This window comes from Camellia sinensis, chromosome 6, assembly GCF_055761805.1.
Source record: "Camellia sinensis isolate YWXY chromosome 6, ASM5576180v1, whole genome shotgun sequence".
Taxonomy (NCBI): Eukaryota; Viridiplantae; Streptophyta; class Magnoliopsida; order Ericales; family Theaceae; genus Camellia; species Camellia sinensis.
Genome location: NC_138966.1, coordinates 111,116,100 through 111,139,810, shown reverse-complemented (window position 1 = coordinate 111,139,810; position 23,711 = coordinate 111,116,100). Strand labels below are relative to the sequence as shown.

Below are 23,711 nucleotides of genomic sequence, written 5' to 3'. Positions count from 1 at the left end.
CCAGATGGAAATAAATGCTTAAGTAAATAAAAGGAACGATGTCCAAGACGCCGATGCCACAGTCATAAATCAGCGGGGGTAGTAGAAGACGTGGTGGAAGAATAAGCAAGTTTGTTCGGTAGATCCAGGAAGTAGAGACCATTTTTTGCACTACCATTGCCAATCGTCCTCCTCGTGACAAGGTCCTGAAAAAGACAATGATCAGGAAAAAAACGTCACACTACAATTCAAATCCTAGGTAAGACGACTCAAGGATAACAGATTAACAGAAAAATTGAGAACATGGAGAACAGAAGATAGATGTATGGTAAGAGTGACTTGGACTAAACCTTTTCCAGAAACAGAAGAAACAGTACCATTGGCAATCCTAACTTTGTCCTGACCTGAAGAGGGCTTATAGACAGAGAAAAGATCAGAGGAGCCAGACATATGATCGGAGGCACTGGAATCAATAATCCAAGGCAAAGACTTATGACACAGGAAAGCACAAGGAGAAGAGGCTAAGTTACCTGAGCGGGCAAAGGACGATGAAGCTGTACTGAGAGCAGTAGAAGACCTGCGGTCCAACATTGGCGCAAAGCATCCTCCAGCTCAGTATCAGAAGCTTGGCCAACAGAAGCAGAATTAGAATCAAGTGTATCAACGACACTAGACTGATGTGCCCGGGAATAGGAACCACGTCCTCTAGACTGGCCTGACCGACCTCCTCGAGAACCAGACCGATCACTTCGACCCCCGGATGGAGTCCCATGAAGCCCCCAACACGTCTCACGAGTATGCCGCGGATTCTTGCAATAATCACAGAATACAGACTCCTTAGTAGCAGACTGAGGGCTGGCAGTCAGGCTAAGACCATCTCGAGGAGTAGACAGTAATGCTGAGCGATCAATAGAGACAGGGGACATCATAGCAGACTGGCGACTCTCCTCATTCTGTACATAGGCAAATGCCTCTTGAAGTGAAGGAATAGTGTCCATACCTAGAACTCGACCCCTAACTGGATCATACTCCACATTTAGGCCTGCCAGAAATTTAAAGATTCGTTCCCGTGCGATGAACTTCTTGTACCCGACAAAATCAGCAGGGCTTATAGTCTTCTAGGTGGTCAAGGCGTTTCCAGCCGTTGGTGAGGAAAGTGAAATACTGAAGAACAATCTGCTCCCCTTGAAATGAGCTCTCAATAGAGCGGCGCAACTCAAATGCCTGTGAGAAATTCCCTTTGCGGAAATAGGTGGCAGCCACAGCCTCCCAAACATCCTGGGCAGTCTCCATAGACAAGTAGCCCTCACCAATTTCAGGAACCATCGAATGAATAAGCCAACCCATAATCAAAGAGTTGATAATCTCCCATTGGTCAAAACCCGAGTCAGTGGTACTAGGTGCTTGTATCTTGCCATTAACATACCCCATCTTCTCTCGGCTTTTCAAAAATATAGTCAAACTTTGAGACCATGCTAGGTAGTTCTGACCATTAAATAGAGAGGTGGTGATTTTCAAACTAGGGTTGGGGTTCTCAGTCATGGTAGTAGGTATAATGAGACTCTCACTCCTCGGTGTTTAAGAAGTAGGGGACACACTGGTGGAATCTGCCATGGATACAATACTACCGAACCCGCAACAAAACTAGTGACAATCACACACCCAGAAGGTGATGGTAAAAGAATAGGCACAATGAACAATATAAAGGCATAACAAAAAATTAAGAAATCATAAAGGTTTTTTGTTTTTGTTTTGTTTTTTTTTTCTTTTTTTTTTATAGTAATTATTTATTTATTTATATATGCATTGGTACGGATACAGGCATATAGCTTATTTATTTATACATGTGTATACACGACATATATACCAAACAGAGATGAGGTCTGTTGTATACCTCTGAGAGCATACCAGACGAACGAAGATGAAGGAGATCGACGATGTGAGGAAGACGAGCTGAGTGATGAGAGCGGCTGACGAGATCGACTGACGAGCTGACGGCTGAGTGACGATCGATAGAGGAAGGCGAGGAGATCGACGATGTGAGGAAGACGAGCTGAGGAGATCGACTGAGGAAGACGAGCTGACGGCTGAGTGATGATCAACAGAGGAAGGCGAGGAACTGAGGAGATCGACTGAGGAAGATAAGCTGAGTGATGATCCACCCAGGTAAGCTTCGAACCCTAGAGTGTCGTTGGTGTAGAGGTCTACCAACGAGGGTAAGCCGAAACCCTAGAGGTTCTGCTGTGATACCATGAAGCTTGAGTAACCTACTTAGGGTTTGATAGAATATCATCCCCTATTTATAAATGAAGATTAGGGTTTACAAGATGAGACGATTACAAGTTGAGCCCTGGGGGCATAGACTAATTACAAACCACAAAAGCTCAGATAATAATATAATATGCTAACATCATCATCATCGTTGGTCGACCACCATAATTCCTCACCATCGTCAGTTCAACAATATGCTATGCGAACCATTGCTTATAGAATTGAGAGAGATCCAAGGGAGAGAGATCTCTGATGGGGTGAGAAAGAACAAGTTTAGAGAGAAGAACATTAGGGATGAGAGAGAGAGAGTTATGCAAATTGATGAGGGTTGGTGAGTATTAATTTGTGAGGTGACTTGAAGAGAGAAATGAGGGGTTAGGGTAGGTGATGAGACGTTTGGCAGATCTGTGAGACAAAGAATGAAAGAAAAAATAATGTTACAGTGATAAAGTTATTTTGTGATTAGCTAACAAGTCTTAAAAGACCAACAAATTTGATAAGGTGTAATCTTGTAAACCAAATATAGTTTGACACCTGTAAAATTTATATTTAATATATAAGATATACGGTCGGTTTGGTTTTTACGAATTTTCTGATTTTCAATCGGTTGGCCGACCGCCGATTCGAAAAATACAAGGTTTGCAACTCATAGCCGACCGTAGCAGCAGTCGAAATCATCCAATGTTCCATCAGTTCGGTCAGTTTGAACGGGTTGATCAGTTGGTTCAGTTATTTGCACAGGCCTAGGTTATATATTTAGAAACCCGATGATACAACTCCCATATATGAACTTATTTAGAAGTTTTTAGAATATCATCATCCCAAAATCATTCTGCGGGCTTGTTTCCATTTCTGAGTTGATCTGACCAAATTTTAACGTTCTAACCATGTGTATGTCCTCCAATATATAATAGATTTTTATAGTGTCTCTTGATTAATTTTGTGTGAATTTATTTAGAGTTATGTTTTGTTAGAAGTGTAATTTCGTAAACAAAGTCCCTTTTGCGTAATGTTTGTTTTCTGTACTTTTTCCTTCAAATGAATGTTGCAGGCAGAATATATACTGGATCTTCAAAAGCAACTTACTTTAGTGGGAGGTGAATCCAAGAAGGATTCTAATGGTACCTTAACCGAGGAGGAATCCATAACTAGCATGACCCCAACGGATAAGGTCCTTATGATGTTTTTCATATGTGTTTAAGCAACTCAAAATTGGCGTTGAATGCATCTCTGCTGTCGAATCTTGTCATGTTCAACATGCATTATTCTACTGTGTTTAGTTTTTCACTGCTTTTGAGATGAGTCAATTTAATTGCAGTGTAAAAAGTCTGAAACATTGCCATAAAGTCATGTACTCATTTTTGTTGCTTCTTTCTCAAGCCGTTGGTTTTTCTCCAGTTGCTCTTTTTTCTTTTTTAATTGTTGTTTGTTGGCATTCAAAAACCTTGGAAGTAAAATAAAAAGACTGTAGTTGTGGTACCTATGTGTTAATGGTTGCAGTTTAAGAAGTACGGACACAGACACGTGACATGACACGGACACACAAATTTTCATAAAATATAGGAGACGACACATTGAGGACACATGTAAAACATGTAATTTATATATTTGTTATATGTCATATTTTTTAATATTATATATTTATTCTGTGTCAAATATTTATTCTCATCAAATTTATCAACCTTGAGTATGCTATTTCAGTTGAAAAAAAAGGGTTAAAAATAGAGCATGCCCCTAGTGTGTTCCTGGCCAACATGTGTTGTTTACTGGTACGTGCCCTCCGAAGAGGTGTCTCTGCTTCACAGGTTGCAGTCGGTGAAGTAAATGATGATAATGGTGTTCTTGTTCTTATTTCAATAAAAATGATGGCTTTTTGCTTCAAATGCTTTTGTAAATGAGATAGCATTATTTCATTTGATTTTCTTGTGCCAATTTACTCTAGAATAAATTTCATACCCTGCTGCTGACTGATTCATAAATTGTAGCTTCTTACATTGTGAATTAGACGGACTAAAAAATGTTAATTTGCTTGTACAGATACGCTCACAATTGGATGATGCCATAGCTTGCGAATGCCCATTTTGTGGTGACTTGATGATTCGAGAGATCTCTTTGCCTTTTATCCTCCCTGGAGAAGCACACGAGGCTGCTTCTTGGGAAATAAGGCCACATAACATTGGAGCCCAGAAGAGCCTTTCTTTGGCTGTATGATTGAATGCCTTAATGGATTTGTAGTGCAGGTTATCATTGATCCATGTGCATGGCTGTGTTGAGGGGGTCTTTTAATTTGTGTTTTGCTTTATCGTCTTTATTCTTGGTGGTGTATGGTTTCAACAAGTTATGATTTGTGTTACACAGAATGCATTCTTTCTTTTGTTAATTGATTATGTACATTTGAGAGGTTATATCTACTACCCTTTAGCTATCAGAGGTATCCATTACATCTCAGGTCTACTCGAGTGTATGTTCCTAATAGTTTGTTGTAGGCTCATCTACAGAATTTTGACAGGGATGCGTTAATGAACTAAATCACAAGAATTCACAATAGAACACTTTTCTACGAACCCAGTGAATGTGATTTCCATTTGGAGTTCATATGATTGTGATTTCCTTCTACAAAGTCTATATTGTATTGTCTTGTCTTGACTTGTCTTGGCTTGTGTTTTTTTTTTTTTTGAATTTCTTCCAAAATCAGTCTCATTTTTTCAATGTGTAACACCTCTACATGTATTGTTGTGAATGGAGTCCCTTTTGAGCCTTTCCATGCCCATGTTGTCTTGGTCAAGGAGACCTAAAGTTCTTCCATATTTTTCATAAATGTCGTGTTCCTTTGATGTAGCCATTTTTTGTACTTATTCCAATATATTCTCAATCATTATGTGAAATAAAAAATAAAAAATAAATAAATTACATTTATTTTTCTTGCAATTTGAAAAAAATACAGTAAGTTTTATATTTTTGATATAATTTCACTAGCCTTTTTTGATATTTTAATTCATATAAAATTTAATTTTTTTATTAATAATTTGTGAGTAGTATGAATGAGAAAAATAATATTAGTGTATTTTTTTTTTATTAAATTGTATATTTATCTTTGCTTGTTTATATCTCTACTTGCTATATAGATTTGATGGCTCAAATCCACTATAACATAAATTAGTATAATTTAATTTATGAAGTCAATTGTATTTTTATTAAATTTCATGAGAGATGAGTGTAATTTATCTCAATACAAATGAATAATGAGTTAACATAATAATGATATATTTCTATAGTTAAGGTTATTAAAATGTATAAATTTATAAATATAAAATTAAAGTAATATTTATTAATAATTAATATTGGTTAATAATTGAGATAGAGATAGGAATGGTAATTGGGGGGGGGGGGGAGAGACTAAAGAGATGGCGAAGATAGAAAGGAGCACTGCCAGCCATGTGGAGATGGGGGCAAGTGCATCCAACTGCAGTCGACGGACTTGACTCTCTTATCACACCACTCTCACTCTCCCATAATCCTCATTTTCTCTCCCCACACTCTCTTTATTCAACACATACTTGTCTTATACACTTTATAACGGTGGTGTTATATGCATCAATTAGTGTACTAACTAGTGTATCAACATTAGTTATGACATGATTATTGACTTCACTCATTATATAAATTATAAATATCAAAAACTTCTTAAATTATGCGACATCATCGATTGATACATTAATTAGTATACTAATTAGTGTTTATAACATTACTCATTTTATAATAATAAAGTCAATAAGTAATGTGTCATTGATTGTATTATTTAAACAATCATCTTGTATATTTCATTTTATTTATTTTATAAAATATAATTGTATTAGTTTAATGAATCTCACTATTCATATATATTATTAATATAATTATAACTCATAAGATAATAAATAAAATATGAATATAATTATTTTTGTATTATTGTTATTAAATTACTCTGATTTTATATAAGAAAAACTATAAATAATTGACCAAAACTATTACAATGCATGGGAAGCAAGTCATTTTTATGTAGAAAAATACTCAAAATTACACACTACAAAGATTGTTGCTTTTTTTCTTTAATAAAATGCTTCACCTCCCAGTTATATTCTTTGTTCTATCTACCAAACATTGAAAACGGCAAACTCTCGGGTCAAATACCCGTCAACATCGGAGACTTGACCCGACTCGTCGCGCTGAGTTTCGCTGGCAATCAGCTTTCGGGTCCAATCCCGAGTTCGATTTCCAAATCGACTCAGCTGGTCAACTCAAATTCGGCGGAAATCTTCTCACTGGTACCGTACCGCCCGGTATTCAGCAACTCAAGAAGCTAACCCTACTGAGTTTGGACCGGAACCAGCTCACCGGTACCGTACCGGACATTTTCTCGGCCCTGACGGAGCTCCGTTCACTTTCACTTTCCCACAACCAATTTTCCGGGAAAATTCCTTCAACAATCTCAGATCTAGCACCGAAACTTATATATCTAGAGCTCGGCCACAACTATTTCACAGGACAAATCCCAGATTTTCTCGGAAGCTTTCACGCACTCGACACTTTGGATCTTTCATGGAATCGATTTTCTGGGACAGTACCAAAATCTTTTGGGAATCTCACCAAAATATTCAATCTCGATCTTTCTTACAATTTTCTCGTCGACCCATTTCCAGAAATGAATGTGAAAGGTATTGAATCTCTAGATTTATCATATAATGGGTTTCATCTGAGTGAAATTCCTAAATGGGTCACTTCATCTACTATAATATACTCTCTCAAGCTCGCAAGATGTGGGATCAAGATCAAGATCAAGCTTGATGATTGGAAGCCAGTGGAGACCTATTTTTATGACTACATTGATCTTTCCGACAATGAAATATCGGGTAGCCCGGCTGGGTTACTGAACCGAACCAATTATTTGGTGGGTTTTCGGGCCTCGGGTAATCGGATACGGTTTGACATGGAAAGTGTGAAATTTCCCATACTTTGAAGGTTTTGGATTTGTCAAGAAATTTGGTGTTTGGGAAGTTGGCTTAGGCAAGTTCTGGGCTTGAGAAGTTGAATGTGAGTAATAACCATTTGTGCGGTTCAATACCGCCAAACAAGTTCCCGGCAAAGTGCCTTTTCCGGCAATGATTGTCTATGTGGTTTTCCTTTGTCATCCTACAAAGCATTGTTAGTAGGAGACTAATCAAAGCTCTGTTTGAATCCTGAGACGAGAAAACAAATAAAATAATAATATAATTCCTCACTTAGGAGGAAAAGGTAAAGGATTGTAATTTTTTGTTTTCTAATTTGAATGATTAATGAATAAAACCAGATATATGTATCTTTTCATTTTATTTGTTTTTGTATTTAGAGGGATAATTTTAGTATCATAATTTTTTTTTGGGCAAATTACATATACACCCCTCGAGGTTTGGCTAAATTACAGATGCCCCCTGAGGTTTGAGAAATTACGAATTCCCCCTTGAATGCTATATTTGCATAAGAAATTAGGGGGTAATTTGTTATGAAATATAAATCTCAGGGGGCAAATTGTTATAAAAATACAAACCTCAGGGGGCGGGATGTAATTTCCGAAACCTCAGGGGTATCTGTAATTTAGCCAAACCTTGAGGGGTGTATATGTAATTTGCCCTTTTTTTTTTGTAAAAAATAATTTTGATTTTTCATCAAATCACACAAAAAATTGGTGAGAAACAAAACTTCTCAATTTTCAGTAAGCTCTCTTTTTCAGCATTTCTCTTTCTTTCACTTCTTTAATCATCCACAAAAATTATAAGAAATCATATTCTTTGTTTATTTCTTTCCTCTTCTTCTTCCTTTTCTTTTCTTTTTTTTTTTGTAACTTTTTCTCACCAAATTCTTCCATTCAGAGAGTGAGGTTGGAGAAGAATGAAAGGAGAATAGTAAACTTTGATTTAATTAACATTTAAGTTATATGCATCTTTTTTATGCTTTTATCTTTTAATTGTATTTTCAGAGCAGTAGCTTTTCTTTTCTTTTTTCTTTTTTATTATAAAAAAACACTCTGATTGATTGTCCAACTTTCGGTCTGAATAAATCAGCACACCCATTTTAAATGAAAAACAGGCTTATTTTTAAGGAAAAATTACAATCATGGTGAAAGATGAAAAATGATTTAAAAACATGATGGATGCAACTTTTTTTTGTTGCAAAGAATTCATAGAAAAAGTTACACCTCACCCCTTTTTATGAATATTTTTTGGTCAATCCATTGTGATGCAATTCCCAATTTTTAAAGAACTGTTGAAAATACGAAATTAACCACTGCACTACTGATCACCATGTGAATAAATGATAACTGTAATATTTCATTGCATTTACTTAATTTTTGTGTATAATTTTTTGATACACTACACTTGGCCCATTTTAATTTTGATCATTTTCTCACTTTCACCTTTTATGTTTGAAATTTTTCACAATTTACTTCTAAAATTAACTTCCGTTCAAATTAAACATAAAATACTACATTAATTGCCTGAAGTTTAGATTTATATTAGAAATGTGAGTTATACATAATTAAATATTTTTATACAAAAGTTAGCTTTTGGAAAAAACTTCAAAAATAAAGATCCAAAATGGAGGAAAAAACTTTAAGAGCTAAAATGAAAAAATGACCAATCTTGAAGAGAGCAAAGTTTAATTTGCCCCGTGTTATTTTAAAATACGTGCTGTCAAAGCAAGTTGTAGCAAATTTGTATAAAATTCACTTTCGGAGTGTTCAAATAGCACAAAAAATACTAGACAGGATTAGTCAAGTGAACAAAAATATCATGGACACTGAAAGAAACCAATTTTTAAGTTTGTACACGCAGTAAATTGATACAGAAGTCTCTTAGCGATTTTAAAGGTTCATAATACATAAAGAATGCCTGAACGCATGGATTACACAACTAACAATATAAAAACCACATATATAATCATGGTACACATACCTCATGATTATACAAGTAACGATATAAAAACCACACGTATAATCATGGTACACATACCTCATGAACATACTGCATTCTCGCTCTATTTAGCAACCTGAATCTCATCTCAAACTCATCACAGGCCATGCAGTCACCCCAGCTGCAAGCAGAGTTGGTCGTATAATTGGGACCCGTTTCACCACTGAGAAAGCTTCATTAAGACGTGCAGCACGGCTCATGAACTGAGATACCTTCTGCAGATAATCAATCAAAAAATTTAAATAAAAACAAAAAATGTTAGGCACCAATTATGTATCAGGTCTTGCCCCCTTCCCTTGAAGACTACTTAAACTGCTGCAAGCAAAGAATAGATGAAAAGAGGGACCTTGTTTCTTAACACCACGAGACTTGTATGTGGTCCAATCCTAGTTGATAATGTAAAAGAATCAATAAAGAAAAAATCTCCCAATGAGGATTACATTTATCCCAAGCCTACAACCTGCATTCACTATTAATTCTGATGGGGTACATAGATGTAACATGACATTTTCTCCTTTTTTTTTCCTTGCAATGTTTCAATTCTAAAAAGAAATATTAGCATCAAAAAGGAAAACCAACATTCAAAGTCTAGTCATCTTGTCAACATACTCAGGCCAAGTAGGCAACATGTGCCTACTTCTTCCAAGTAGGTGAGCAGCTATTTAAAAAAACCTTGATCTAGACAACATCAAGTGCAATTCCCACACTACCATGAAAGCTTGAAATGCCTAGTAAACACTCTGCTTTCTTTACACTGAAAATGGAGAGAAGATACCCTTTATGATTTTTATCAAAGATGAGGGTGCCAAAGATATCTTAATAATGATTTCTTAGCATGATGGCATATAGTTACTACCCCTCTAGGGGGAAAAAATGGAATAATCACTCAATAAATAATTTTAAAGACGGGGCCTTAAATAATGCTATGTTCCAAAGATGAATGAGTAAAAAAACACCCCCGGGGGGGGGGGGTGGGGGGTAAGAGAAAAAAAGCATACAATATTAAATAGTATTACAATATTCCAGCAGGCAGAGAAGACCAATTATGCATCCAAAGATCCAAAACAAAACCAATTATAATAAGCTTATTTTGTATAGCATGTTCTATTTGTGCAATCAGGTTAAAATAGAACAACTTGGGGAATGTGGCATTTTGTAAGATAGAACATCTTAGGAGAGATAAATAGTAGAGAGAGAGAAGAAAAAAGTAGATTTTTTGTTACACGGGAATTTTTGTTTTAACAAATGGTTTATTTACTGTCAACACTGGTGCATGTAATGCACTTCCTGTTAATTTGGAAAGAAATTGTGACAGGTCATTTCAGTCTAAAAACCACAAGGCATTAAGTGGTTATTTCCAAATGGTGTGCACAAGTCCTATACCATATGGGGTAAACTGAAAGTTCCCCAATTGTAAACTGCAAGTAACCAATAGATTACAACACATAACCTACCATTTGATTTAGTTATTAAAAAACCAACAGGGAAAGAACAAAAAGCAAAATCTTTTTATTAAAAAAATTATCAGACCAAATAAAAAAGAGTCTTGTGCTATGAGTTGGTTCAAAAATGAAAATTGAAGTAAGCCATATACTTGCGTGATGCTAAGTTAGCAATATTTTCTTTTCCATAGCCTATTTATAAAATATTCAAAATTTAGAAATTTGATTCTTTTTCGTTTTTCAAGGTTAAGCCAACAACCAAAAATAGCAATTAAGGTGAAAATACTCTACAAAATACAATGTCAAGAGTTAAATGGTACTCATTTTGTGATATATCAGTAACTTGAAATAAGAAAAATAGCAGTTGGAAACTAAATTAACTAGATGAAATTAAGAGTCAGTTTGAATAGATGTAGATTTTAAATCAAGGATTTGACCTTAATCATTCAAAGACAATAACTCAATTTAGATACTGTAAGATAAATTGATAGAGAGAGAAGGAGAGAATAAATTGTATTGATGAATTATGTATATTGATTTATGTATTGAATATGTTTAGTACAATGGTTCAGGAGCTCCTTATAAAGGAGAAAGTTTACAAACAATGCACCCAAAAGCAACCGAAAGCAAAGACATCATGATCAGCTAGGACACACTTTACAGCTAATAACAACATAGAATACACTAACAATATAATGCACTAACAGCCCCCCTCAAACTCAAGGAGGATAGGCACAAACCAACTTGAGTTTGAAGAGAGTAACAAAATAGAAAAATAAACTGACAAATAAAATAGGATAGGAGACACTGTATGGTCGTGTCAGACCGTTGTAGAAGACTGTATGGTTATGGCAGACAGTTTATGGGGTCATGTCGGACCGGTGTAGAAGACAGTTTACGGGGTCATGTCGGACCGTTGTAGCAGACACTGTGTGGTCGTGTCAGACCGATGTAGAAGACAGTTTATGGGGTCATGTCGGACCGATGTAGAAGACAGTTTACGGGGTCATGTTGGACCGTTGTAAAAGCTGACCGGAATCAATGTCGGGACAGTTTACGGGGTCATGCCGGACCGTTGTAGCAGGACAGTTTACGGGGTCATGTCGGACCGTTGTAGAAGACAGTTTACGGGGTCATGTCGGACCGATGTAGCAGGACAGTTTACGGGGTCATGTCGGACCGTTGTAGAAAGGTTGTGGTGGTGCACCAAGGGGGCGACTTAGGGAGTGCGCCATGAGCGACTTATACATGATACTGTGTATAACCCCCCCTCAAACTCAAATAGGTGTGAAGATAGAAACCTATTTGAGGTTGAAAAGGGATTGATAAAGCTGACAGTTGTAGTAGACACTGTATGAGTGTGTAGATAGGCTGCCCAAAAAATATACATGTAGATATATATCAAGCCCTCAAAAGTCGTACCCTCAAAAGGCGTGCCCACTTTATCAAAAGATGTGCCATGAAAAGGCGTGCCAGTTTGTCGGCGTCAAGAGGCGCGCGATGCGCGTGGCTGCCTCGACTATATAACCAAGGAGGAGTGAACGTGCTCGGCGTCAAGAGGCGCGCGATGCGCGTGGCTGCTCCAACGCATGTATAAGGATGCGCGAGCAGAGATAAGCGTGCTAAGGGCAGAAAATAAGGAGCTGAAGCGGAAGGCCACCGTGATGTTCCGATTTGGAGGGCCGCCATATGCTGCAGTGGAGGAGCAGGGAGGAGTGAACGTGCTCGGCGGCGTGGGAAGGATGGAGGCAGCGCCGGGAAGGGATACCCAAGAGAAAAGCAAGAAGAAGAGACCTGCAGTAGAGTAGAGAAGAAAAAAATCCCGCTGTGGGTGTGGTTTTTTTTTTTTTTTTTTTTTTTTTTGTAAAATTGTGATCGGGGTTGATCCCTTGATATGAATAAAATGAGTTTGGTGTGCAGTTCGTCTTCTTCGTCTGTTTTTTTTTTTTTTTTTTTTTTAATGTAAAATGGAAGATAAAATAAAATAAAGAAAGGGAAAAGGGGGTGCAAAAGGGGAAGGAAAGTTGTCATGGGCGGTGGGGTAATGTTTAAAAAGAAAAGATAAAAAATAAAAGAACGGTTTGAAAAATTAGGGATGGTGTGTGAATCTGTGAGTGGATATGGTGTAGGATAATATGGTAGAATATATTAGAATGGGGGTGGTGGGAACGTGGTGTTGTTTGAAGAATAAAAAAAAAGAAAAGGGGTCTCTTTATGCAGGTGCATGTCGGCCAGTGGAGGTAAAGATTAGTAAAAGAAAAAGAAAGGAAAAGATAGGGTGTAAAAGGAGAGAGAAACCGAGGAATCTAGAGAGAGAAGAGAGCTGGGTTCGGTGGGTGGAGGTAAAGATTAGTAAAAGAAAAAGAAAGGAAAAGAGAGGGTGGAAAAGGAGAGAGAAACCGAGGAAGCTAGAGAGAGAAGAGAGCTGGGTTCGGTGTGTGTGTATGCATGGTAGTGGTGGTGGTGTTGTGCATGCCGAGAGGGAGGGAGGTGGAGCTTGTGTGTGTATGTGTTCAGCGTGTATGCATCTGCTGGGTGTCCGTCTTGGGTGTGTGAATGTGTATCAATATGTATGCTTCGAGTATAGTTTCTCAAGATGTACGCTGGCCGGAAAGGACGAAGCAGGTGGCGAAGAGCTTGATCTTCTTCACACCTCAACAGCGCTGCAATCTGTTATGGGGTTGGAGAAAATGGTGGCTTTCACTCACCCTTGTCTGTAATGCCTCTCAAGTCAGATGGATCTCTCTGTATCATGGAAGCTCTCAGTAGATCACAACCACCCACTGCACCACCACCTGACCCACAGTGATCTGGGTATTATCTGAGTCTGCAAGTTGGGGCTCCCTGGTTTCTTCTTCTCTCTGCTCCTCCAATGGTGTCTGTTGGTGGCCATTTGATCGTCAGCCCCACAAGGTCTGCCATTATTTCCCAATGAAAACTGGATCTTCTTCTGACTATCAACCAAAGGAAAGTGTTGAGGTTCTACAAGCGATGAAGCATCTATATCATTGCTTTTGTAATCAACAAATGATCTGGGTTGATCTCTCTGAACATCAAAAGGTTTAATACTTTCTTCATGTGTATGTGTAACGGTGCCAGTCATCGAAGGTGGTGTGATTGACGAGTCTACTTGATTTTCGTTTACAACAGGAACTGTATTCACTGCCTGTGAATTGTAATCCCCAACTCTGAGACCTTGACTCCCAAAAAGCTCATCTTGGGTCTTCGTGAGGTCAAGTGCAGGACCCGGATTTGATGTTGTGATTTTTTGATGTTTCTCTTTGAGGAACCAATAAACGCCTTGGCCTAAGGTTATTCGACGATGTTGAGGTGAAGGAACGGGATAGATTGGAGTCGGGGTTGACCCGACGGACGAGATTGCTCTTCGTGGATGGTGATGGAGATAGCGAGCCGGGCAGGTTAGCCTCCCTGTCCATCGACAGAGCTCAGAGGCATCTCTGATTCAGAAAGGCAGCACAAAGAAAGTTAATCCGAGGGTCCAGAGAAGGGTTTGGATTGATGAGAGGAAAAGTGGGATCCAACGGTTGTGATCGGATCTGGTGCTGCGGTGGTGAAGTCTTGTTGAAGAATCTGCCATTGAAGAAGAAATTAGAGATTTTTGGGTTTGTCCGGCGGGCGGCCAAGGCGAAGTTGCCGCCCGCCGGTGAAGCGAAATTACTAAGTTCTTAACCTAGCTCTGATACCATGTAAGATAAATTGATAGAGAGAGAAGGAGAGAATAAATTGTATTGATGAATTATGTATATTGATTTATGTATTGAATATGTTTAGTACAATGGTTCAGGAGCTCCTTATAAAGGAGAAAGTTTACAAACAATGCACCCAAAAGCAACCGAAAGCAAAGACATCATGATCAGCTAGGACACACTTTACAGCTAATAACAACATAGAATACACTAACAATATAATGCACTAACAGATACAATAGTTTACTTATGAATTTCAAGATTAAAATAAATAACGTGAACATGATGGATTTGAAACAACTATCTAAAACTAGTTATTTGAAATCACGTTCAAAGATTCTCTTTCTAGCTATAAACCTACAAAAGTGTCAACTTATCTTATTCCATTTTTTTTATATTATCTATTTGACCTACAAATTACAATACATTGATTTGAAAATCCACAACTATCCAACAGAACCTAAATGCCACAGAATAACTGACCCTATCATCCATGGCAACCTTCAGCTGCAAGCTTTGGCTCTTCCGCTTCATGTTATACAACCTTCGTCCCAAGATTACAAAACCCATAACTGCTGCGGCCACCGAGATTGTCCATGCTGGGTTAGCCCTGCAAGCAAAATATTTCAAGAACTCAAATGGAACCTTCCACCACACAACAACCCTCTTCTCTTCCTCACTTGGCTTCACTGATCCTACGGCAACACTTTCTTCACCACTCGAAGCCACATCTCCACCGGCCTCGCCATCTCAACCTTTTTCTTCCCCCAAAATCTCTGACCTTTCTCTTCAGGAGAATTTGCATTATCACCAATACCCATCTCTGTATTGTGATCAAAGTCCCCAAATTCCATCGAAATTGGTCCAATTTTGCTAGAATCAAACAACGATTTCCCCAAATCCTCACCCTCACCTCCAATTTTATAGTTTTGGAGCATAACTCTACATTATTCATCATTCCATATTTGTAAAGTTATTTTTGAAAAATCTAACAAAAAGTATTGAATCTCATTATTTTAATGAATTTATCAAGTAAAAACATCGCATGAATTTGTCGCAGAAGCAAAAATAATTTTTTTCTAAATCATATAAACAATTGTGGAGGACCAATGATTTGCCTTTGCCATGTATAAAAGGCAAGGAATCTTAATGAAACACTTTCGTTTGTCCAATACCAAGACTTTAGGCTTCCTATTTTCCATTCATTTTCTCGTGTGATTGGAACTCTAGTTATGTATAGATTATGGATTTGAAGAAAAGATTTATGGAAGAAAAATGAAAAACTTGGGAAAAAATAAATAAAATACCTACGTTACAACGCCATCACAAAGTCACTGTCTTCTTTTTTTTTAATTTATCAACAAAAGAGAAAATTTTATTGATGAAGACCAGCATATAAACAAATAAAACATCAACAAAGCGAAAAAAAGGAAAGTGCAAGACTGCATCATAGCAAGACAACCCGATCCCAATTAAGTTGACAATGAAAAACAAACATAATCATTTGCAAGCACATCACCGTGAGTTGGTGAGAAACGAGAAATCAACTAAAACAACCAAATGACAAAACAGAGAACAACTCTAAGCCTTTACATAAAAGCTGCAATAGCGCTATGCAGGTCCAGGCAATCAGCCACACATCAGTCCTAAGAGCCATATGTGCACCAGCCAATGCTTCTTCTAACTCATTAGCTCTTGGTCTTGATCTTGGTGGTCTTTAATCCTTCCAAACAGCATGAAATCATTAATATGAGTAGATGACCCTTTCTATAAGCCTTAAACAGCATGAAATCATTAATATGAAAGAAATGGAAGCAGAATGAAAAAAAAATAAAATTAAAATTAAACATGGAAACATGAGTGGCTTAACCATAAAGCCAATAAAACCCTTTCTATAAGCCTTAATTTTTTATGGTCCTAATTTTTTGAAAGCCTATACGTTAAGGGATTAGATTCTATTCAAATTTATTATTGTAAAAATATTTATTAAAAAAACACAATTTAACAAGTTACACCCCTTTCACATCATATTTTAATGCAAACCAACACAAATAAACTAATATAAGCAAAACTTATAAATAAAAGTCAAAATGTCCTAATCATTTATCACTTTAATAAATTTATTAGTATCATTACGAGTATTAAATAATCATTTCACAAATACAAAATATATATGTATAAAGTTTCAAAATTTTCTCATTATTAAAATAAGAAGCAAATACGTATTAAAAAAAAAATCACTTAAGATTTATGAGTAAATAAATCCAATTAATAAGATTTATTAGCAATTATCCCATATATTAAGGTCCTATATAACTATAACATTTTTCCCCCCGGAAAATAAGGCCATGCTGATTCACATGGAAAAACATATCCAAGTAGACCCACATTTTTTTGAAAATCTACAGGTTATGATTAAAATTCCATATAATTCTTACATTTGTTTTCGGTAAATTATACTCACCTATCTTGAGATTTGAAGGATATACGTTTAGTTTCATACTTTCGACATAATTACACTAACCTTCCTAAGGCTTTAACTCACATAACACTTACGCCTCTTCTTACCAGTAATTCGTAAGTTGTATAAATAATAAAAAAATAATGTTATTATCTCTTTTCTACTAAAATATATATTTATATTTATTTATTTCAGTATCTACTCACTATTGGTATTAGTTTTAGTCATTTTAACCATACTAAAAGAATCCCATAAAAAAAATGCTCAAAAAAAAAATTAATATAATTATGTCAAAAGTATAGAACTAATATATTTTTTTTAAATCTGAAAGGAGGATAGTGTAATTTATCCTTTATATATATACAAAAGAAGGCCCTGATTCAAATAAAAAAAAGTTCATTAGAAAAGATCCTTTTAATTTATTTATTTTTTAATAGCTGGGTTTTAAAAAAATACAATTGTTTTCACTTTTACTGATACAAAAAAGAGTAGATCTAAAAAAAGAAAGTTCAAAAGTTTGAAAAAGTCGCGCCAAACCAAAACCGACCCCCTCTGTCTAGCTTGCTTTCTTCAATTCAAGTCATCTTTGAATAATTTCTAACTTTTGAAGAAATTGTTGATTTTTTTATTTAATTTTAAAAATTAAAATCACTAGATGATGACAATTTCAAAAATATTTTATAATAACAGCAAATTAGTCATATTATCAATTAAAAAAGAAATGTTAGCAAAACTTGAATATGAAGATTTAATTAGTAAATTTTCATCACAAAATCACAAAAATTTAATTATAAAAGATATTAAAAAATAAAAATGTCTCAATCAAATTTATCGATTTCGATCTCAAATTACCTCAAAAGGCTTTCAATTAGACTGGATGGCTAAGGGCACTAGTTGCCTGCATAGTACAACACTACTTTGTAAGAAACAGAGCAAGCAAATGTATAAATAATATGAGCAAATCAAATGTCAAATAAATTCATGATAAATAAGTAGAAATTTTTTATTGAAACAATTCATTTAAAAAGCTTGCAAAAATCCAATGAAAGCAGCCCACTAAATACACCAACATGAAGATTTAAGATGGTTTTAAATTAGCCATTAAAAAGTTTTGTAAAATGCTAATTAGTATAAAAGAGAGAAAAATAGACTAGAAAAGGGGGTTGAAATTGAACAATCTAAGAAGAAAATGGAAAACAAGAACAACATATAGTCCAAGGATAGAAGGCAAATACTCATGAGGTTGAGCAGTCGAAATCAGTTGTCCCAATGTGATCATGTGAAATTCATTTTGCAGATGTGACCTTCGATCATCTGATAGCTTCATGGCAACTTGTCTCATGGTTGGCCGAGATAGTGGATTGGCTTGCAAACATGCAAATGCTAGTTTTGCAACCACAAATACTTGCTCTGCCACTTGATTCTCAGGTGCTGCGAGACGTTGATCCAACACATCCTTTAATAATATCCCATGTGCAATTGATGTGGATAAGGAAGAGAATGACGATGATGACAGCGAGTAGATTAGATCACCCGGATGCTTCCCCATAATCACTTCCAATGTGAGAACCCCAAAACTATAGACATCGCACCTCTCATTCACTTCCATTGTATAAGCAAGTTCTGCCAAATGAAACAAATAACCAAGAGAAGAAAATAGTAATTAAAAAAAAAAAAAAACAAGAAACATGCTCATGCTCCATATCAAAATGACAATTAGAAGTTCAATGGTCCTTTCAATTTGAGTGAAATAACATCCAAGATTAGAAATCTCTTAATATGCAATGATTGATAAAATAAAATGAACATTACATACCAGGAGCAGTGTACCCAAAGGTCCCTGCAAATGATGTCCAATTTGATGAGTCAGGCTTCAAAAATCTAGCTGTGCCGAAATCGGATATGTGAGCCACGGACTCTAAATCAAGCAAAACATTCTTGCTTGATATGTCTCGATGGATGATTGCTGGAGAACAGTCGTGGTGCATATAAGACAAAGCATTTGCCACATCTTTGACAACATTCACTCTCTTAATCCAATCAAAGTATAATACATGATCCTCCGTGCTCAATATCTTTCCCAAGCTTCCCCCTTCCAAGAACTCATAAACCAAAAACGAGTGCCTTCGGTGTGAACAATAGCCATAAAGTTTTACAATATTGTGATGGCGAATCTCTGTTAACGCACGGATCTCACTCGTAAAGCCTTTCAGATTAGCCAAGTCACCATCGGGTGATACAGGAAGTTTCTTCACAGCAACTACCAGACCACTTGTGAGATCAGCTCGGTAAACAGTACCGCATCCTCCCTTCCCAACACAATGTTTGGTACTAAAGTTTTCAGTCGCTTCAATGATGCTTTCATACACCATTTTTCCGTCATAGCTCCAAATTGCAAACAAATTTTCGTTATTTACTCGTCTTGGCTCATTTTTTGTGTTCCTATATTTTTTACAAAAAATCAAGAGTACTATTCCGACAACCATTAATGAAAGAAATAGAAATCCTAAAAGAAGAACAATTAGTAACACGAGTTTGTTACTCTTTTTCTTAGCTACCCTATTGTTCATTTTTGCTGGACAAGTTTTCAAACCAGTAGCATTACCACATAAACCTTTATTACCTCTGAGTGCGTCAAATGGAGCCTCTTGGAAGGCTCTGATGTTAGGAATAGCACCATCCAACTGATTGAAAGATACATCTACCAATGTCAAACAGAACATATTATCGAAAGATGATGGAATGAAACCAGAGAATTCATTGTGGGAGAGATTCAATGTTTCTAACCTTTGCAATTCTCCAATCTGCTGTGGTATCTTACCTACTAGCAAATTATGACCAAGATCAAGAATTTGAAGGTTATGGATATGACCTATTTCAGCAGGAATGCTTTCCCCATATCTATTATTGCTCAAATTCAAGTTCCAAAGTTTCTTGCACTCTCCTAGTGCTGTAGGGATTGAGCCACTTAGATTATTGGCTGCCAAGTTAAGGTTCTCTAAATTGGACAACTTACTTAATTCTAGAGGAATATTGCCTAATAGATAGTTATCATCCAGCTTAAGGTTGAATAGTGAAACCAACCTTCCCAATTTCAATGGGATCTCTCCAACTAGATGATTTGAAGAGAGATCAAGAACGGATAGCTGAGTTGCCCCTACTAATTCAGATGGTATCTTACCAGAAATTTTATTGTTAGACATTTTGAGACTAGTTAAATTGTGGCATTTTCCCCAGTTTGTAGATAACTCACCATAAAAATTGTTGCGACTCAAATCAATGTAATCCAAGTTTGGGTATATGCCAAAATCTTCTGATATATTGCCCGACAGTTGGTTTCCTTCAAGCCTGACTCTATGTAGGCTATGGCAATTTTTCAAGCTTTTTGGGATGGGACCAGTGAGATTGTTGTCAGTTGCACCAATAATTGTGAGTAATCCACTAAAGCATAGGTTTTCTGGTAAATGACCAACGAGCTTGTTGTTAGCTATCTGAAAAAATTTCAAATGTGTAAGATTGTTCAATCCTGGAGGAATAGAGCCAGTGAGTTGGTTATCAATGAAAATCAAATAACCAAGTTGTTTTAAATATCCTATCTCTGAAGGAATGGAGCCTGATAATGGATTTAGACTTAAATCTAATACATTCAACTTCGTCAAGTTTCCAATTGTCGAAGGAATGAGTCCTGAAAGCATATTTCCATCAAGCTGTAAAGTGGTTAACATGCCTAAGTTTCCTATAGAAGTAGGAATTGAACCTGTGAGATTGTTCTTTGAGAGTTCGAGATCAACGAGAGACCTCAGCATCCCAACTTCTTGAGGGATTGATCCGGAAAGTTGGTTGTCATAAAGGTACAAAATGGTTAAGTTACCCAAGTTTCCAATTGAAGAAGGAATTGAACCCATGAGATTGTTAGTAGCCAAGCCAAGCTCATTGAGAGAGCTGAGCAATCCTATTTGTTCTGGGATGGAACCACCGATTTGGTTTCTATTCAGGTACAAGATCCTTAGATTTGTCAGTTGGCCTATTTCGGTCGGAATTGTTCCAGAGAGATTGTTGAGAGGCAAGCTAAGGAAGGTGAGTCTCCGAAGGCTACCAATATGGGGGGGAATGGTCCCATAAAGTGAGTTGTTAAAAAGTACAAGGGAGAGGAGATGAGGAAAGGATGAGAAATTAAGATTAGAAAGAGTACCTTTCAAACCATAACTCTGAAGGTCTATATGGGCAACTCTACCGGCCTCGTTGCAACGAATTCCAAGCCAAGTGCAATGATTGGTTCCAACCCACGAGGACAGGAGAGTTTGAGTTTGGTTGTGAAGGCTAGCTTTCCACGTCAAGAGAGCCGTGGGTTCAGTTGCTTGTTTTCCAGTTAAGGAAGAAGCAAAAGCAGCATAATAAAAAAAAGTGGGCAATGCAAGGACGATGAGGCAGAGTAAAAGGGGTCGGAAAGAAAGAAAGTGGTTGGGAAGTGTATTGGGCAAGAATGCCATTGTCTTGTAGGCTTGTTTGTTATTAATAGAATAGAAAGCTATGAAAGACAGTAATAGGATGGAGGGATGAAGAGCTGCAAGAGCATGGAGAGGTATTTATAGATAAAAGAGCATGGTGAGGTATTTTTTTTTATATATCGAACATGTAGAGGTATTTCTTTCGATAGTTTTGGTTTGGATCCTCCACTAGGAAGTGTAGGAGTCTCAATTTTGTCAAATTGATGGCCAATAAGATCATGGCAGATTGATGCATATGAAAGGGATAAACCATAATCTAAGTACCCGATCAAAAGATATCTAAGAAATTCTGTCTATAATACAACGGTGTATGGATCATATCCCCTCCCGTCACTGTTTTGGACCGGACGGGGCTGTGTCTTATCATAAATTCTGTTTTAATAATTTAAATCGTCCATTTTATTGAATACTTTATATATTTTATTTATACAAAAAATTAGGTGAATCTAATAATTGTAACTAGTTCAATTTATCATATTTTTCACAAAAAAAAGAAAAAAAAGACAACAAAAAAATAAACCATATATTTTTTTATGACAAATACGGTAAATAGAACTGATTATAGTTATCAGATTGACCTAATTTTTTTTATGGATAAAATGCACGAAATATTCAACAAAATGAACGGTTTGAATTATCAAAACGGAGATTATCAAAATGGTATTGCTTAAGGAAGTGGAAATCTTGCCTAGAATAAGAATTAAACCATTCAACTCCTAGTGCTATCGTCAATTGATACATATTACAACATATAAAATTTTTAAGAACTAAAGTTTTTTATTCCAATAAGTTTTTGAAAAAAAAAAGAAAAATTGCAAAAATCCTCGTGAAAAAATTGTTACAAATTTTTTTAAAAAAAACTTTAGCGACAAAAATTAAAAATGTCACTAATAAATGCATTTTTAGAGAAAAAATTTCATACCAAAAGGTTTATCTTTGTGATAAAAATTTTAATCTCAAAAGAATAATAATTCATTATTAAATATCTAATTTTGTCTTAAATATACAACAATGACATTTTTTTGTAACTAAGATATTTCATTTTTAAAAGTAGTTTCGTTGCTAAATTTTTATTTCAAAAATCTTAATTTGTTGCTGTGTAAATTAGTCATTGTTAGTTTTTCTTTTAATTTTAATTTAAAGTGTTTATTTTTTTTTAATTTTATTTTTAGACAAATTACAAAAAAAAAAAAAAAAACTAGTTTTCTGTGTTTTTCAATTGAAACCCCAATATTTCAATTTTAACAATTAAAATCCTGATATTACTTCCTTGTCACAGTTAATGCCCTCGTCCATCTCTGTGTGTTGACATCAGCCCTATGTCACACTGACATCATCCTCTCCCCTAAAAAAATAATTTGAAATTGGGGGATTTGGTGATAGCCCCCTCACTATCTAATTTGTCTTTCAAAAGGACAAGAATTATATAAGTACTTTCAAAACCCCCTAATATTTTAAAACTTGTTTCTTTTACTATATTACCCTCATATCTATCAGCTCTCCTATTAAGTCATCTTCACTATATATTTCAGAGTAAAATTTTACTCTGTATAAAAGTAAAATTTTACATTCTGAAACTAAAAGTAAAATTTTACTCTGAATAAGAGTAAAATGTTACACTCTGAAACTAAAAGTAAAATTTTACTCTGTACAAAAGTAAAATTTTACTCTAAAAAACTAGTAAAATGTTAAACTCTACACAAAAGTAAAATTTTACTCTGGTTCTGTCAAATGAAAAAAACAGAGCAATAGAACCAGAGTAAAATTTTACTCTGGTTCTGTCAAATGAAATTAGATAAAAAACAACAAAAATAAATAAAAAACAAACAAACAAACAAACAAAAACAAAACAAATTAATCAACAAATCAACATATCTAATTGAGAAGAAAAACTTCTAAAACTCGATCAACAATCACAAATCTCAATGAAAAGAATACATGTGTTCAACAACACTCATACACACAAATATTTATATATATATATATACATATATTTTACTGTTCCTCATCCACATCCTTCCCAACCTCCTGTTCAACTTCTTTCAATCTCGAAGCTTCAGCCTTCGCATTCAACATCGCCAGCATCTCATCAACAACCTCATCATGTTTCTTCTCCGCTTCCAATTGAGCCATCTCCACCGCACTCCGAATCTCCCCCATCTGCTCCGAAACCCTAGCTTTCGAATCTCCAACGACATCCTCATTCAATTTCAACAAAATTAAAGATGAAAGTCGATAAATTTATGTAGAAACATCAACAAAAATCGCGAAATGTGAAGAGATTCGAATGATTTGTGAATTTAACATAACCAGATAGGTATTGAATCGATTGTACCTGGAGATTGTAGAGACGATTC

At 35.8% G+C, this 23,711-nt stretch overlaps 2 protein-coding genes and 1 pseudogene across 8 annotated transcripts in view; 2 read left to right on the top strand and 1 right to left on the bottom strand.

Moving 5' to 3' along the window:
• LOC114260880 (vacuolar sorting protein 18) overlaps window positions 1–4,678 on the top strand; it is a 44,629-nt gene extending 39,951 nt beyond the window's left edge. For 3 of the 5 annotated variants that reach the window (XM_082874486.1, XM_082874489.1, XM_082874485.1), the window contains 2 exons: window positions 3,302–3,421; window positions 4,288–4,678. In XM_082874486.1, the coding sequence (XP_082730612.1) occupies window positions 3,302–3,421; window positions 4,288–4,461 (294 nt within the window). In that variant the 3' untranslated portion in view covers window positions 4,462–4,678. The remainder of the gene's footprint in view (window positions 1–3,301; window positions 3,422–4,287) is intronic. The other 2 variants (XM_082874488.1, XM_082874487.1) reach the window with 1 other exon arrangement.
• Window positions 4,679–4,919: 241 nt separating this feature from the next.
• Window positions 4,920–7,462, top strand: LOC145792833 (uncharacterized; annotated as a pseudogene). The gene has a single exon (XR_014332834.1). The product of XR_014332834.1 is annotated as an uncharacterized LOC145792833 (transcript).
• Window positions 7,463–15,808: 8,346 nt separating this feature from the next.
• LOC114260922 (uncharacterized) lies at window positions 15,809–21,385 on the bottom strand. 2 transcript variants are annotated; one of them, XM_082874483.1, is made up of 4 exons: window positions 18,663–21,385; window positions 18,082–18,469; window positions 17,699–17,744; window positions 15,809–16,108 (listed from the first exon to the last, which is right to left on the bottom strand). In XM_082874483.1, exons 1-3 carry the CDS (start codon window positions 21,334–21,336, stop codon window positions 17,711–17,713), a joined length of 3,096 nt encoding a protein of 1,031 aa, XP_082730609.1. In that variant the 5' UTR covers window positions 21,337–21,385; the 3' UTR covers window positions 15,809–16,108; window positions 17,699–17,710. The 2 variants fall into 2 exon arrangements, with proteins under 2 accessions (XP_082730609.1, XP_082730610.1); XM_082874484.1 differs by having other exon boundaries at window positions 15,809–16,100.
• Between the last annotated feature and the right edge of the window lie 2,326 nt (window positions 21,386–23,711).